Source organism: Haliotis rufescens, unplaced genomic scaffold, assembly GCF_023055435.1.
Source record: "Haliotis rufescens isolate VD_foot unplaced genomic scaffold, xgHalRufe1.0.p SCAF_5, whole genome shotgun sequence".
NCBI lineage: Eukaryota > Metazoa > Mollusca > Gastropoda > Lepetellida > Haliotidae > Haliotis > Haliotis rufescens.
Genome location: NW_025964223.1, coordinates 48,984,182 through 49,000,598, shown reverse-complemented (window position 1 = coordinate 49,000,598; position 16,417 = coordinate 48,984,182). Strand labels below are relative to the sequence as shown.

The window sequence follows — 16,417 nt, the reverse complement described above, 5'->3', positions numbered from 1 at the left end:
TGCTTGTACTATTCCGGTTTTATAGTGATACAAAAGATACCCAGTCGCAGTTCTAAACCGACTCCAAGCAGAGCGCTAGGCAGGGTGGCAATGAGTACTATTTCATAACGTTTGGCACGACCCGGACCAGGGATCGAACAACCGACCTTCCGGCAGACAACACAAATGCGGTGTCTCCCCGGTACTATGACACATAGCCAGCCAGGTCATACGTTGTAACTTCCAGATGGACATAAGCTATTCTGCCCTGGATATAACCTAAGACTCGTGCGTGTGTGTGGTGTGGTGTGTGTGATGTTGTGTGCATGGAGTGGGTGTCAATAGTGTGCGTGTGTGTGGTGTACGTGGGTGTGGTGTGGTGTACGTGTGTGTGGTGTGCGGGTGTGTGTGGCGTGGAGTGCGTCTTTGTGGTGTGCGTGGTGTTGTGTGCATGGAGTGGGTGTCAATAGTGTGCGTGTGTGTGGTGTACGTGGGTGTGGTGTGGTGTACGTGGCGCGGAGTGCGTCTTTGTGGTGTGCGTGGTGTACGTGGGTGTGGTGTGGTGTACGTGTGTGTGGTGTGCGGGTGTGTGTGGCGTGGAGTGCGTCTTTGTGGTGTGCGTGGCGTGGAGTGCGTCTTTGTGGTGTGGTGTGCGGGTGTCTGGAGTGGAGTGCGTCTTTGTGGAGTGCGTATGTGTGGTGTGGAGTGCGTGTGTGTGGTGTGCGTGTGTGGTGTGGAGTGCGTCTTTGTGGTGTGCGTGTGTGTGGAGTGCGTATGGGTGGTGTGGAGTGCGTGTGTGTGGTGTGCGTGTGTGGTGTGGTGTGCGGGTTTGTGGTGTGGAGTGCGTGTGTGAGGCGTAGTGTGCGGTGTGCGTGTGTGGTGTGGTATGGTTAGGTGTGTGGTGTGCGTGTGTGGTGTGGAGTGCGTGTGTGTGGAGTGCGTTGTGCGTGTGTGTGGCGTGGTGTGCGGGTGTGAGGTGTGGTGTGCGTGTGTGTTGTATGTGTGTGTGTGGCGTGGTGTGCGGGTGTCTGGTGTGGAGTGCGTGTGTTGTGTGGAGTGCGGGTGTGTGGTGACTGACAGATCTGTTGCTGACGACCGGTTTCCTCGCACCGTACTCAGCGTTCAGTGTTTTCGATGCACAGAAACCATCATGAACAGGCATAAAGTTTTTATTCAATACAAGATTTCCATACAAAAATAAACATGGAATCATACAAATTATACCGTTTCTGTTTAGAATTCACAAATATAAACAACATTCTACAACAATCTGGTATGAATGTACACCACATACAGCAGCCTTCTGATTATTCCACACACGTCTCATGGTTGTATATTGCAAGGCAACAGTAATTAAAACACTCTTTGGAACCTTGTAGGTAGAGTTAAGAAGATGTACGTGGGATTCAACGAAGAATTTAATATACCTAAGCAAATCTATTAAAATAAAGCTGAGTTTGAGATTTTATTCAATAAAGGTTCTTGTTCGTGGCGACCCCGTAAAGATTCATTGTGACAATGTTATAGATCTAGGGTATGTAACTACTCGAACAAATGCCGTCATATTATTCTTTCCAGATAGGTTATTGCAGCTCATAGGTGTATCATTATGCCATTGTGTCACCGTGTCATTAATGTCAAGCCGGTATTCTCTGATAATTTCAAAGGTACTTGATGTACGCCCGAACAGTAACCAAAGTTCGACTGTGGTCAGCCTATGCCATAATACCCTATATCATGGCGAAATGAAGACATTGTAGTGGTGCATGATATGAAGTCAAAGGCAAAGAGGTAAAATTGCATACTTGTTTAAGCAGGAAATGAACGTAAGGCACAAGTGGATTCCTATTATTTTACTTACTATCATATTTAAACTAGTCTAGATTTATTTTATTTTATTTTTAAACAAACATCTTCAACATGTCTAAATACTTCTCCAATAATTAAAGAGGATCCCTTAAATATTGGGGCATTTATTGTTAATACTGCAAACAGTAGCATATATGTTCGTACAATCGAAAACAAGAAACTGGTAAGCTACTGCACGACACGTCATCGTATATCTACAACGGCGGAGTAAAGGTGTACATAATTAGGACGATCGCGAGAATACGAGTATCAGGGACCCGTGAAGATCCGGGGTAGAATATGTCTTCAGCAACCCATGCTTGCCGTAAAAGGCGACTATGCTTGTCGTAAGAGCCGACTAACGGGATCGGGTGGTCAGGCTCGCTGATTTGGTTGATGCATGTCATCGTATCCCAATTGCGTGGATCGATGCTTATGATGTCAATTAATGGATTGTCTGGTCCAGACTCGATTATTTACAGACCGCTGTCATATAGCTGGAATATTGCTGAGTGCGGCGTTAAACAAACAAACAACTACGAGTATTAGATTTTATAGTAGGACCGGGTCATAATTCCCAGTATAAAAAATGAAAAAAATTATTGAAATTTATTTTGAAATCTGAATTTGAACCCAATACTACCAGTTGACAGCATTTACTCGTAACTTACAGAAATAGCATGTTTACATGTCTTGGTTTCACCCCGACCGTATACAGGCGGACCGTATATAGGCGGCATCCGCGTTCACACCTCCTGGGACCCTCCACTGTCACCGGCACACGACGGGGACGGGGATGAACGTGTGAGTGGCTTACAGCGTTCAGCTAGTCTAAGAAAGTGATACTAGTATGTATATCATGAGAATCGCGGTTAACGAAATCAAAATATTCTAAATAACCAGGGCAAACTATCTTCAAACTGAAAATGACTGGATTCATCGCAATGACATCACCGACAATACGGCAGCCCCCATCATGAGCAGCGCAGTGGGAGCATACGTCGTGGCGGAGCTCGTACTCTGGTTAGATATGGACAGGGTTCTTGCCTTCACCCACTGCAGTGCAGCTCCACTCAGCTTTGGTCCAACCTCCTGCTCAACACGTTTGTGGTAGTCATTGAGCCACTTGATCTGCAACACCGAGGTGTGTTTGGTGAAAGTCATTCGAAATACTGAAGACATAAACTTCGTATCGTTGTGTAATGTAACACGGATTATTTTTGTATAAAATAGGTATCCGCGTTGTAGAACGTATTTACAAACATGATTAGTGTTGTATAAAACGTTTTCATTTTTGTTGTATACAACGATCAGCATGTTACAATGTTAATCATCGATGTTGTGGAAACTATATTACAGTAAACTACGGTTAAAACGAACTCGAAGGGACCACTAATTTTAGTTGGTAATAACCGTAGTTCGTTATAAGGATATATACAGCCTTTATACAACAAATGGTCGGGACTAAAAATAAGTTTGTTTTATCGGTCAGTTCGTTATAAGCGTGTTCGTAAAAAAACGTCGTTTACTGTACCAGTATTTATTTTACTGTAGAGGTTCAAAATATACAAAAGCGACGTAACATTAGACGAGAATTAGCCAGTTCCATCATATCTCACCTGTTTTGGCCCAAGCATGTCAAAATTGATCAGATTTGGTTCATACGGCACCAATGTGACGGGTTTGAATCCCAAGAACACTGAGTTGGGGAATGGATGCTGTAATTAAATAAATGAAACATATTTCAAGGATTATAATTTCAAAACATCAGCAATATATGTACCCATATATAACAGTAACAAAATGTATTTACCGCATTTCCTCTATAGACGCCTGGTCGTCTATCAGTTTCGCCCCGTCCGTTGACTTGGCGTCTATTCGAGAGCCTCGGGGCCTATTCATTTTAATGCTGGCACAGCGGCAACTCAAAACCCTAATTCTACAGTCATGCAAAGGGTACATTTCCAGGAAGCAGTCATTATCATTCACCAATATATCACAGCATTAGAGACCCGAGTGAGTGATTGAGTGAGTGAGTGAGTGAGTGAGTCAGGTTTAACGCCGCTTCCAGTTATATCGCTGCGTGTTAGCTCACGTAGTAGGAAAGCCCGAAGTGATGCAGGTCTGTTTGTGAAACCCACGAGCACGGGTATGGTGCCGCGAACCTTGACACATTATCGGGGCAAACCGGAATTCGAACCCACGATCATAGGTTTCTGACATGCCCAGGCAACGCAACTCTGCACAGCGAATTGCCTCAGAGGACATGGCCACTCGTGCCCCTGGAATTTAATTGACGCCAATAATAACCCACTCTTTAGTCTGAGTCGAAGCCGAAGAACCAAGAACTACCCTACCCAAGAACTATTTTCCTTACCGCTGTCTGTGCAAGTTCTATTGTGACAATGGTCTCCAGACGAATACCGAATTGGCCGTCCTCGTAGTAACCAGGCTCTGTAAAACATGAAATAAATTGGAAGAAGAGTTACAACAGAACCTTTACTCACAGTTAAATGTATCACTGTAGCCTCGTTAGACATATAATTTGCACCTGAAGAGAGTTTACAGAAGACGCATTATAATGCTGGCTTTAAGGATATGAAACGAAATGACAAAGTCAGCTACTTATAATTCAGTGGGATCGAACTTGCAATCTTCATATTTTAACCAGTAAGTGAAACGTTACGCCACAGAGACTAATAAACCATAATGCTGTTTATAAGACGCTCCGGTCCATGTACGCCAGCAATAGATATTTTACGTCCGTTTCTTAGGGTTCAAGGAAAGTGTGCTGGAAACAAGAGTATTGGCAAATGTTGACACAAAAATTAAACACTCGGGGAGGGCCCACGGGTTTGTCCCTCATGGTTACAGTTTCTGCCAATCCATCGGGAGTGTTTGTAATTGTTTACATTTTACATACATACTAGAATTGTTCCATGCCGTCGGGGTATGAATTCACATTGTAACCACCGATCTTCAATAGGTCGGCTCTTAGCTGGGGGTACTATCCTCAGGATGATGGTACACGCAGGATGGACATACAGTGATGTTCATGGTGTCGCTGTTTGCAACAGTACAGGGACGGTCAGTTTAGGCAACTCCTACCTGGGTAACATCATACTGACCGGGTTGGGATGACAGAAATGACCAGTATGGAAAGCGGAACAATCACGCCCAAAAAAACGCAGGTCGCAGATGTCTACGACTTTGGTAATATCCATGAGTGTGGGTATGGTTTGTTTGTTTGCCCACCGCCCGCAACACGCCATCTATGTAAGTATGGTTTGCGCCGTTTTAATTAATAAAGGGACACCAACAATCCTTCTGGGGAAACAGCGTGACATTCGAACGTCTTGTCAACCAGACTATCCCACCTCTCCACTTACCATCTGAGAAATACATGTGCTCCTCTAACGCCTCATCACTGGGGTTGACGTTGTGGGACAGGGAGATTCTGCCCGGCCCCTCGTGGACGCTGAGGAAGGCCCCGATCCCGTGCCCCGTGCCGTGCAGGTACCGCAGACCTGCCTCCCAGAGGGGGGCCCGGGCGATAGCATCAATCTCACGCCCTGTAACAGAGATCAGCCCATCCTCAACAAGTGGTCGTGTCGCACATCGGACACGTATAATTTTTCACTGTTGGTAGATGCTGTTGAAGATACGATTTTTAATCCTTGCACAATTTAAAAGAATACATGAACACATTATTTTACATCTTAGGTTTAACATGGACTTAAAAGGGGAGAACCACAAACCACTTATTACCCAATGTTATTTGGGGCATTCATTGACGATTACCAAGATAACAAGAGATGGCGGTACTTCTAACAACGTAGATGCCCCGACTGGAATTGGGCCCCAGAAAGTGGACTGCATTCTGAACAAGTCAGTTTCCAGAGTGAATTTGAAAAAAAATAAAAATTAAAAGAACCGGGGTATATTTTCCTCTCTCCCCTGTAATGTCCCGTATGCTTAAAAACCATAAACCTGAAACATAACGTTTCTTCTTCTTTTTCATGTGTCAAAAGTAATTTAAAACATTACTACATGTTGTTATTATGTTTCCTATTTAAGAGAAAACATTTTCTCCAGAATTTCAAAATACTTATCTTGAAACTATTGGAGTAACTATTTACCGTTTGATGACAACATTAACACACGACCATCTCCATCTCTATCTCCATCACCATCACATCCACATTTAACAACTTTTGATGTGATATCGAAAATGCTCCTTCCAGGAACATCTCAAAGAGCATCACACCACTCTTGCTCAAAAGTTGATTGATCTGGGTTACAGCATTCAATATTTTATTGACAAAATTTATGTCCGATTCAATTCCTGATTTTGACTTGTACCACATAATCCCTTGTTCGTTTCATGCCTTTGCATGTGTTTGTGATGGGTGCGACAGGTGGAGAAGGGTATCCTCTTTTTTCGCGAATTTGGTATTATTACTATCGGCTAGTGATTAAGAAACATATGCATAGACAGAGCTCCAGATAAGCTGCGTATCTGCGTGAAATACGCATCAGAAATGCAGAAATACACAGTAAAATATAATCCAAGCGTATCAAATACGCAACGAACATTACAGATACGCTACAAAAATAAAACTTGTGCGTATCATCAAAATATTGCGAAGTAACCCTGCGTATTCGATTAGCAAATCAGCAACTTATTTTGAAATTATAAAGGGGCATTCCGTCAACCTTGCCAAACTCCACGATGACAGTTACATCATGATCATTTGCCATCACACTTTCTTGTGGAAGTATCGTGGTATTTTTGAGTCCTATAAAGCTCTCGAACCCACACGACACCAGTTTGCAGGGACCAGATGAATAGTGTTTTTAAATATTTAACTTAAATACCCACATGTGTAAAAACTAGTGGGTAACAGAAATTTGAATACGCAGGTAGAATTACTGATACCCAATGATTTTAAAATGCATGGGTAAAATACCCACAACACCAAAAGCTTATCTGGAGCTCTGCATAGATATAGTCGGAATCCTACAATGGTTACTGTTTTAACAGATATTTCTTATGGTTATGGAAAGGGTTTGTCACTTGCATTTAGATGTGGACACGGTGCAACATACCAGAAAGGCTGGATAAATATGATGTATCCCCGCAGTGATATTGCTGGGTTATTGACAATTGCGATGTAAAATGTAATGAGTAATACTTTGGACCCATTCGCCACCATAGCTCCGTTCATATGGCATCAAGCTTAACATAACCGTCGAATCAAATTACTCGCATGAGCGAGAGGCAATGTGTGCTAAAAAAAAGGCGAGATAGAAATAGAGTAATGCTTTTTCCGAAACCAAGATATAGTGGCGAATAGGTCCAGGGTATCCATCAAGATAGAACAGAATAGTTTTTACTGGATTGTCGAGGCCAACGGGATAAAAGCGTTAAGGGACAGGACTCGGCACAACATCGTCACAAAATGGACGACAAGTTTACTCTACACCCTGTAACTGTTCGAACATACACCGTGCACCAGCAGTGTGTCTCAGGGTGGAATACTCACCGTAGAGCCCTTTAGGCCACTTGAGCAGAGCGAGGTCGATATGTCCCATAAGTACTCGAGTGTAGCACTCCTGGGGAACAACACAAACACCGGTATGATTTCCTAAACATTTCGTTGACCTATCATTATACCAGTACACACAGAAACAACATCATATATTTGACTATCAATGGCAGCAGCCAAACAGTTTTGATGACAGACAAAATGCGGGCCAGTGGTAGAGCAATTGTGGTCCTTGGCCTGGATCCGTTGGTCCGGTGTTTGAATCAAGATTCCCTTTAAGACTACTTGGCCACCTGCGTGGAATAATGCTATGGGTAGACTGGGTGTGTCGTCTCCTCTATGTCCTTCTTCTTGCTGCAAAATTTACCCAAGTATGGAAAAATCCAAACAGCTTGAAATATAATTCACCATAGAGCTTTTTTTACCTTTTCGTAGTCTGAAGGTTGTCCAAAGTGAAGCGTTCTGGTCACGTCGGTGGTGCCGTCCCTACGAAAGAAAGAACGTATACAATCATAAGAAGTCACTCAGCAATATTCCAGCCATATGGTGGCGGTTTGTTAATAATCGAGTCTGGACCAGACAATCCAAAGATGGATATCATAAGCATCGATCCACGCAATTGGTAATACGATGATATGCATCAACGAAGTCAGCGAGCCTGTCCACTCGACCCCATTAATCGCCTCTTACGACAAGCATAGTCGCCTTTTACGGCAAGCATGGGTTGCAGAAGTCCTATTCTTACACACGCACGTGCATGCAGGTAACTTTATAAGTGAACGATAAACCCTACTTTCACTTCACCTCAACTTTAATTATTATCTCAAATAATACGCTTATCAAAACATAGACTTTCCCACTTACAAACTGAGTAACACAGGAATCAGTGAGTGAGTGAGTTTATATTTGACGTCGCATCGGCAATAGTTCAGCCATATAGCATCGAAGGGAACAACAAAGAAACGAAACCAAACGAAAAACGCTGAACATTATGATCTCTTACAGATATTGCCCGCCCGAGTCAAGAAGGAACATGTCAGACGTGGTGATCTGTTTGTCTGTGACGTTGGTGGGGCGGTAGTGGATGATGGCGCCGTTAGATCCTGATCCGGCTATGGTGGGGAAACTTAGTCCACGGTTCAATTCCTGCTTGCTGGAACATTATATATTCTTTTAACATTGCTTTAAAAATACAAAACAGTAAATACCGATTTTCATGCTTATTTGGGTTTTTTCTGAAATTACGTGACGTATATTAGGACGACAATGCTAAACAACGTTCATTACAATCTCATTAAAGTCACAACTTTTACTCTTTTTACAAGTCCTCTCTTCCCTCAGCTCTCAGGTGAATCCTGAGCGATCTTTAATTGCCCAATCAAAATGAAGGAAACGTGAGGTCTTGGGCCAATCAGGTGTCAGCTTTCTGAAACGATTCGGCTTTCAGCATTTTTCGGCATTTTTCAACCACTTCGATTCGGAAATTTTGAATTTTAACAAAAACAAAACCACACAGAATACACATATTCCTTCAAAAGTTCTCCCTTTTGGGTGTTGATGCCACAGCGCCCAGATACGACAGGGTGAATGAAAGATCCACAACGATATTATGGCGCGGAAGTTATCGTTTACACTCGGAACAAGCAGATTAATTTCGTTTTCGAGATACAGAAATCAGATAAGTGGATAATTCACTGGTACCGAGAATTTAGAAGCCTCGAAGGCTGATTGGGTGATTAGAAAGTTCACCAGACGCGACCTTCTATAGAAGTGTCAAAACGTCGCTATATGGCTGAAATAATGCCGATGCGACGTAACATGTTAACTCACTCACTGGAAATGTCATCATATCTTCACAAAAGTCACCTCATCAGCGTTAAAGACCTGGTCATAATGAGAATACCTTCAATATTACATCACTATTTACTTAATATAAATATAGTCACTGTGATATCACCATCACTCCAGGCATCAATATCGCCGCAAAATCTTCACCACAAACAACAGACCGAACATCAACATCAGCTCCCAAAATCATCATCATCATCATCATCATCATCATCAAAATCATCATCATCATCATCACCATCATCATCATGCGCTATACATCATCATTCCCAACATTGTAATCACTATCATCCGAATTGTGATTATATCATCATCATCATCATCATGCGCAATATAATCATCGTCCTCACTATCACCATGATCGTCATTGGCATTGTGATTATAACTGCAACCATTTACATGTTTATGGTCATCGACATCCTTATTTCTAACATCAGCATCAGCATCAGCATTTCGTATGTCATTCCTGTACTCACAATCTCTCTTTCTTCAGTTCCACAGCCGCCTTCACCTCCGTCCACGGCTGTCCTGCCTTCACCTGATATATGGAATCAGTCATATCTCATATGTCATATCTCATCACACCGTCGTCATGGTAAAAAGAGATGTCTCACATAATCATTGAGATATTCGCTTACAGTATCACATGTTTATATCACAATTCGCAATTAAACATGAATTCATAATTCCCACTGTAATACATACAGAACCCTGTAGAAGTCATTTCGGATAATAGAAACATTTTTAGAGATCCATCCTTCCTTAACATGAGATCGACGCTTTACGCCTGGTTTAGCTCCATTGCAGCTTCACACATTGTATCCATGTGGGGAATCGAACCCGGGGCTTTAACTAGTACGCTACTACACCACCCGAGGAGCCACCATGAACACTTCTCATAGACCACTGAATGAGACAGCCATATGGAAGTGAGTGAGTGAGGATGGTTTCTACGCCGCTTTAGCAATATTTTAGCAATATTCCAGCAATATCACGGCGGGGGACACCAGAAATGGGCTTCACACAATGTCACCATGTGGGAAATCGAACCACGGTCTTTGGCGTGGCGAGCGAACGCTTTAACCACTAGGTTACCCCACCGCCCCTATATGATAGTACTGACATGTTACATGTAATATATACTACGTTACCTCTCGTTCCAATCTCTCCAAAAAGTTGATAAGGGCAACAGCATCTCGAATCTGAACAAACAAAGCGTTCATGTAAAATTTTCGGTAACTCTGTTGTTTGTTTGTTTGTTTGTTTGTTTGTTTGTTTGTTGTTTAACGCCGTACTCAGCAATATTACAGCTATATGATGGCGGTCTGTAAATAATCGAGTCTGGACCAGACAATCCAGTGATTGACATCACGAGCATCGATGAACGCAATTGGGATACGATGACATGCATCAACCAAGTCAGCGAGCCTGACCACCCGATCCCGTAGGTCGCCTCTTACGACAAGCATAGTCGCCTTTTACTGCAAGCATGGGTTGCTGAAGACCTATTCTACTCCGGACAACAAGGTGCATGTTAGTGGCAGCATCACAGCCATGACAGGAAGCATGTCTACATGTACCTTACTCAATGTGTATACTAGTATCAACAGCAGCACTTATACAACTTGCGGGCGGATCAGGCTCTCCATTGCAGGCATTGTAGAGAATTCTTCCCTTCCACCGGCGCACTTAATGTAAGGTGAGGTGAAATGGGCTTTAACGCCGCGTTCAATATAGCGAGATGTGTGTGTGTGTGTGTGTGTGTGTGTTTGTACGTGCGTACGTGCGTGCGTACGTGTGTTTGTGCGTGCGTACGTGTGTTTGTGCGTGCGTGCGTGCGTGCGTGCGTCCGGACTAATGTTGGTTTCATAGTGCTAACCCACCGGGATACCATACCGCAGTTTAATATGGATACCCCACTCAGACACCGTATATTACTGCCTAGCACCAGGGTGGTAACAACAAATACCATATTTTGACGTCTTTTTGTATGACGAACCACCGACATTCCCATTTCGCTCTCCTGGTATACGCTCTACCCAGTTGACCACGGAGGCGGTCCTGAACTTAATGATAACGTAAAACGTATGAACTAGATATAAGAACCCATTTCACATATCATTCTTGCAAGGTTAAGGAATTGCTATTTACATGTGATGCCTGCATCCCGGCCCTCTCGACGATGTTCTTCTTGGACTTCATCAAAGCAATGGCTGACTTGCCATGGATACGCTGGGCCTGTACGCAGTGAGATATCAACATGTCTCATGCCTTCTTAATCAAGTCATAAAAATAATCAAAATTCAAATTTATTACAATATTAGAGCGCCAAAACGGCTGTAAGCACTTACATGCAATTTACTGTTATTGAATGCATATTTTCTTGTTCTAATATCAAGTAACCATGTAACAGGAACCTGGTTAATGTGATAGAGTCAGAGTTGACCTACCTCTGGTATAGCACTGTATATAGCCTGGTTGCATAGCAGTGACACCCATACTTTATTACTGCTGTTAGAGGCGATGTCGGCGACGGCGGCAACGATTCCATTTGACGTGTAGGCAAGAACCTAAAAAAACACAAGAACGTATGAATATGAACAGTCACATTATTGGATGACTATGGAATAGAAATATACTTACTTAGTGATGACGTGTAAATAGTAACAAGAGCGCGTTTAAAATGCACATGGTGCCAATACGTTGTTCACAGACTAACCCAGATCTTGAACTCTTGTCCTAAGTGAAATAACATGATCCCAGGTCTGAAACACTTGCCACATTCTTACAGAAGGTACACAGTGGTTGCCATGTTCTTGTAGAAGATACATAATTGAGCGTTCTTAAAGTTCAATTACAAATCTAAATGCACTACCCTTTATATGAAGTATACTCAAATACTCAACTTGAAAGATGCGCTATTTGTACTGAATAATTTTTGTTTCATGATATGCATTTTAGTTGCCAAATCTGCCATCAATCCTAAACTAAGAAACCTCTTCCTGTGTGGTCCTTATTAATCATGCCATGTTTCTAACGTTTCCAGTAAACTGTTACATTTTCTTAGAATATTACATATTATCAGTTAATCTTACTCAATTTGTATTTATTTACTGTATTTTATGCAGTTCTAAATAGTCTCCCATAACTCAATGTTTGGTATATTACAAGTTCTAGATGAGACCCGGGTGATGTACTTGTCCTCTGTGAAGGAGTACCCATGTAGCCAACACCTTACCTCCACACAGGACCCCGTGGACGAAGCACAGGATCCGCCCATGCCGGTGTTGAGGTGTTCGTACAGTTTGCGTGTCGTGGCTGCATCTGTAGGCTCTTGCGTCAACTTGGTGGCGTGGTTCAGTATGTAAAGTCTGTGGACAAAGAAGAATCATCGTTAAAAGGTGACGTGTCGTAACTGACACAAAAAGCCATTGCATTTAATTAAGTAATTATACAACGCTTATGGCCATGTTGTTTAAAGTGGAGTAATGGTTTATTAACAGGTCCAGTCTTAAAATGACATATAATAATTCATCCAACGCGGGGCTTACTTCCCTTCAAAATCCTTTGTCCAAATCGTCCTGATGACATGCAGTTATATCCGTGTCATGTGATCTCCATGAGCCGGTATAGGGAGGATTGTGTCCTCTATGGCGGTATAAAATACACAACAGCAAGGAAAGTACATGGTATACATGTTACGAAAACTAGTTTGAAATGTGATTGTGTGTAACAGCATAGGGCGAAGCGTGCCACCACAACACACAACGCAAGTGCATTTCATGTCACGGTTTCGTTTTCATATTGTAGCCCGACAATAGAAATCATGTTTCCACACCAGTGACACCCAACATCGGCATATTTAAACTACTTAAATTCGCTGGCAGAATAGTCCAGAATATTCCATGTCTTCAGTAGGACGAGGTAGAAATGGTGTAACGTGCTTTTCACTGACAAATCGAGATTAAGCCTCGATGCCGTCGATGGTCGGGTCCTAATTGACAGTAGGGGCGGCTAACGCTACATAGACTGATGCGCCATGGAAGTGCATAGGTTCGGTGGAGGAGTATCATGGTTGAGACTGACGAATGGTGGAATGAAACAGGAATCTGTTATCGAGAGGAAATTCAGCCACGTTGTATCATTCCATTTGACCCGTGAAGATCCGGGGTAGAATAAGTTTTCAGCAACCCATTCTTGCAGTAAAAGGCGACCAACGGGATCGGGTGGTTAGGCTCGCTGACCTGGTTGATGCATGTCATAACATCCCAATTGCGTGGATCGATTCTCATGATTCAATCACTTTATCGTCTGGTCCAAATTCGATTATATACAGACCGGCGTCATATAGCTGGAATATTGCTGAGTGCGGCGTTAAACAACAAAGAAACAAACAAACATTCAATTTCAGGACAACGTCCACACGTGATGGTTCAGCACGACAACGCACGTCCACATATTACCCGAGTGAGTACACAGATAATTAGCAATGTGCCGCCCTGACCAGCATTTCCATCACATCTTCATCTCAGAACATTTCGGGCATAACTGGAACCGTGTCCTGACGACTCAAAGAACATTTGACCGCAGACAACCGGAATAGGTTCTCGTTGAGGGTGGATAGCCTGTCTTTCAAGGTTGCCAACAACGTCATTGAATCGTTGATCTGTCGCCAGTCATGCATAGCCATTGTCGATGGACACGCCACATGAGGAATGCCTGGTATTGTGATAATGTGGCCTTTCTTCAAGGGGATACCTATGCTCTGACGCATGTTTGCTGGAAACCCTGATTTGAGCAGAAGTGGCGCTCTCATTGGCATGTCTTTCTCACTTGCCTTTAAGGTCGGTATTATTAAATCATCACACATTTACACTGTGTACCTTTTTCTTTCTTTTGCTTAGTATACCTGCACAGTCAGGGAGTTGACCTTCTCCAAGAAAGTAACGTCAGTGTTTGACTGACGGGTAAACCGTTGCCTTATTATCAATCACGCTGTCATTAATTATCAACCTGCTGATCCAAACGGATCAACCCTTGTTTATTTACAGTTTTGTTCTGCAGCCCGACATTAGCCTTTGACCATATAGCTCACCTGACTCTGTTTCTCTCCACGATGGCATATGAGATGAAGAACGGGTTGTAGGCGATGTCGCTAGCACGGAGGTTGAAAAGCCCTGAGGAGGGTGCAACAAGATTATAATCACAGGTGTCATCGTCATATCATCACTTAATCTTTGATAAGTAAGACGATTAAATGCCTTGAGTAATGTCAAGTATATCCTGAAACCATGATGTCTGTGTCTGTGTCCGTGTGTGTCTGTGTCTGTGTGCGTCAATGTGTGTGGCTGTGTGTGTATTTACAGAAACTCATCAAACATACCTTCACTTTTATATTTATGGAGGACAAAACAATACTGAGAGAAATAAATAGAGCACAGAGCACACAGAGCAAATACAACGTAAGAAAAAGTCTTGCTGTGTTCAAGATAAATAATTGAGAAAATAAGACTTTGATTGAATGTTAATGCCAGATGTGTAACGCCAGTGGTATTTTTGGCTGTAGATATTATTGTAGATACTGGTGATTGTAACTGGCAGCAAATGAATGAAGCCTTCGTAAAATATATAGTGGCCTCCCTGCACTGGAAGTCTGATTTAGTAAATTAGGTATACCTCCCTCGGTTGGTTGTAAATTAGAGAAGTCTCCTGAGGTGACAGTTTCCTGAAGGCTGGTTGTACATATATAAGAGCGATTCGAGCAATTTGAGGCCTTCTAAGACCCGACTTGCGTCTTATCTCCTTGCCCACTGCGGACGGAATACCTACCTGAATACACCCACTTCCTTCCTTAAGAGTGAGTAAGTGAGTTTGGTTTAACACCGCTGAGAACAGTATTCCAGTTATACCGCGACATGTCAGCTTAATCGGGGGGTGGAGGGTTGGGTAAGTCCGAGGTGACGTAGGTAGGTCTCAGACGTTAACCACTCTGGTCAAACCCACGTCCACGCGTAGATGACAAACTTAGAAACATAATCAATGCGAATCGGGATTCGAACCCACGATCATTGGTTTCTGACGTGCCCAGTGGACGAATTGTGGCACGTTAGCCCACCTATTGCGTCCAATTTGGAAATCAGCTCGCAACAAACAACGAAGTCATGTTGCACCTAATCAGCTTGAACAACGATCCTCAGTTAGTCAGCTCGACCGACATACATTAGGTACTAGGAACCTATTCTGACCTCTATTCTGAAGCAACATTGTCGACACATTCAAGTAACATAACGGGATGCTCACATGCGGTCTCGTCCAGGCTGGTGACAATATAGGCAGCAGCTCCTTTGGCGTTCATTTTGCCTCTGACGTCGCCGATCTTAGAGTCCCAGGACTTCCCTGCCGAAGTTGACAAGATCAAACATGTATCAGCGTACGTTGTGATTATTATAATTATATTTCATGTCGACGTATTATGTTTTAAAGTTAAGTGTTTTTTTCACATTTAATCTGTACATATATGTTACTATACATGTAAAACTTGTGTATAAACCAAGATTGCAGGAATGTATTCAGGCCCAATAGTGTACACACCAGCATATTCCATAGGAAGTTCATTGATTGGTGTGTTGGGCTGCGCAGGTCGACCGGAAGTCCAGATCTGGTCAACGAGGTCATTGGCCACCTCCACCATGGCGATCCCAGACTTGGCGAATTTCTCCGAGTAGGACTTCCATGTGCCTGACGAGACAATGAGTTCAGGTTTCTAAGTGAGAGAGTGAGTTCGGTTTTATGCTGCTTTTAGCATAATTCCAGCTACTTCACACACATTTACAAACATGTTGCAGTTGCCAGTTGTTAGTATTCTAATCTACACAGCAACGGTGAGGTAGCCTAGTGGTTACAGCGTTGGCTCGTTACGACGGAGTCCCGGATTCGATTCCTCACGTGGGTACAATTTGTTAAGGCTGTATCTGGTATCGCCCGTTATTGCCGAAATATTGCTAAAAGTGGCGTAAAACCCTATCACTGTAAGCAACACAAGAACATCTTACCAATCCGTTTGCGTTGCTCGAAGAGGCAAATGGACCTGGGATGCATCCTAAATAAAGATATTGAACAAAGATTGCCCTCCCCAAGACTACGTTACCCTTGTATCCTCAGGAAGTATTTTTTTAAATAAAAGATAATTATGC

General features: G+C 42.9%; 1 protein-coding gene across 1 annotated transcript in view; it reads right to left on the bottom strand.

The window, feature by feature from the left end:
- Positions 1 to 1,132: 1,132 nt before the first annotated feature.
- LOC124137104 (xaa-Pro aminopeptidase 1-like) overlaps positions 1,133 to 16,417 on the bottom strand; it is a 33,414-nt gene continuing 18,129 nt past the window's right edge. The window contains exons 7-21 of the mRNA XM_046503265.2: positions 15,816 to 15,962; positions 15,525 to 15,620; positions 14,320 to 14,401; positions 12,463 to 12,595; positions 11,675 to 11,794; positions 11,376 to 11,462; positions 10,376 to 10,426; positions 9,701 to 9,762; positions 8,380 to 8,529; positions 7,802 to 7,862; positions 7,374 to 7,443; positions 5,217 to 5,399; positions 4,205 to 4,281; positions 3,447 to 3,545; positions 1,133 to 2,958 (exon numbers count right to left, since the gene is read on the bottom strand). Coding sequence (XP_046359221.2) covers positions 2,764 to 2,958; positions 3,447 to 3,545; positions 4,205 to 4,281; positions 5,217 to 5,399; positions 7,374 to 7,443; positions 7,802 to 7,862; positions 8,380 to 8,529; positions 9,701 to 9,762; positions 10,376 to 10,426; positions 11,376 to 11,462; positions 11,675 to 11,794; positions 12,463 to 12,595; positions 14,320 to 14,401; positions 15,525 to 15,620; positions 15,816 to 15,962 — 1,613 coding nt within the window. The 3' untranslated portion in view covers positions 1,133 to 2,763. The remainder of the gene's footprint in view (positions 2,959 to 3,446; positions 3,546 to 4,204; positions 4,282 to 5,216; positions 5,400 to 7,373; positions 7,444 to 7,801; positions 7,863 to 8,379; positions 8,530 to 9,700; positions 9,763 to 10,375; positions 10,427 to 11,375; positions 11,463 to 11,674; positions 11,795 to 12,462; positions 12,596 to 14,319; positions 14,402 to 15,524; positions 15,621 to 15,815; positions 15,963 to 16,417) is intronic.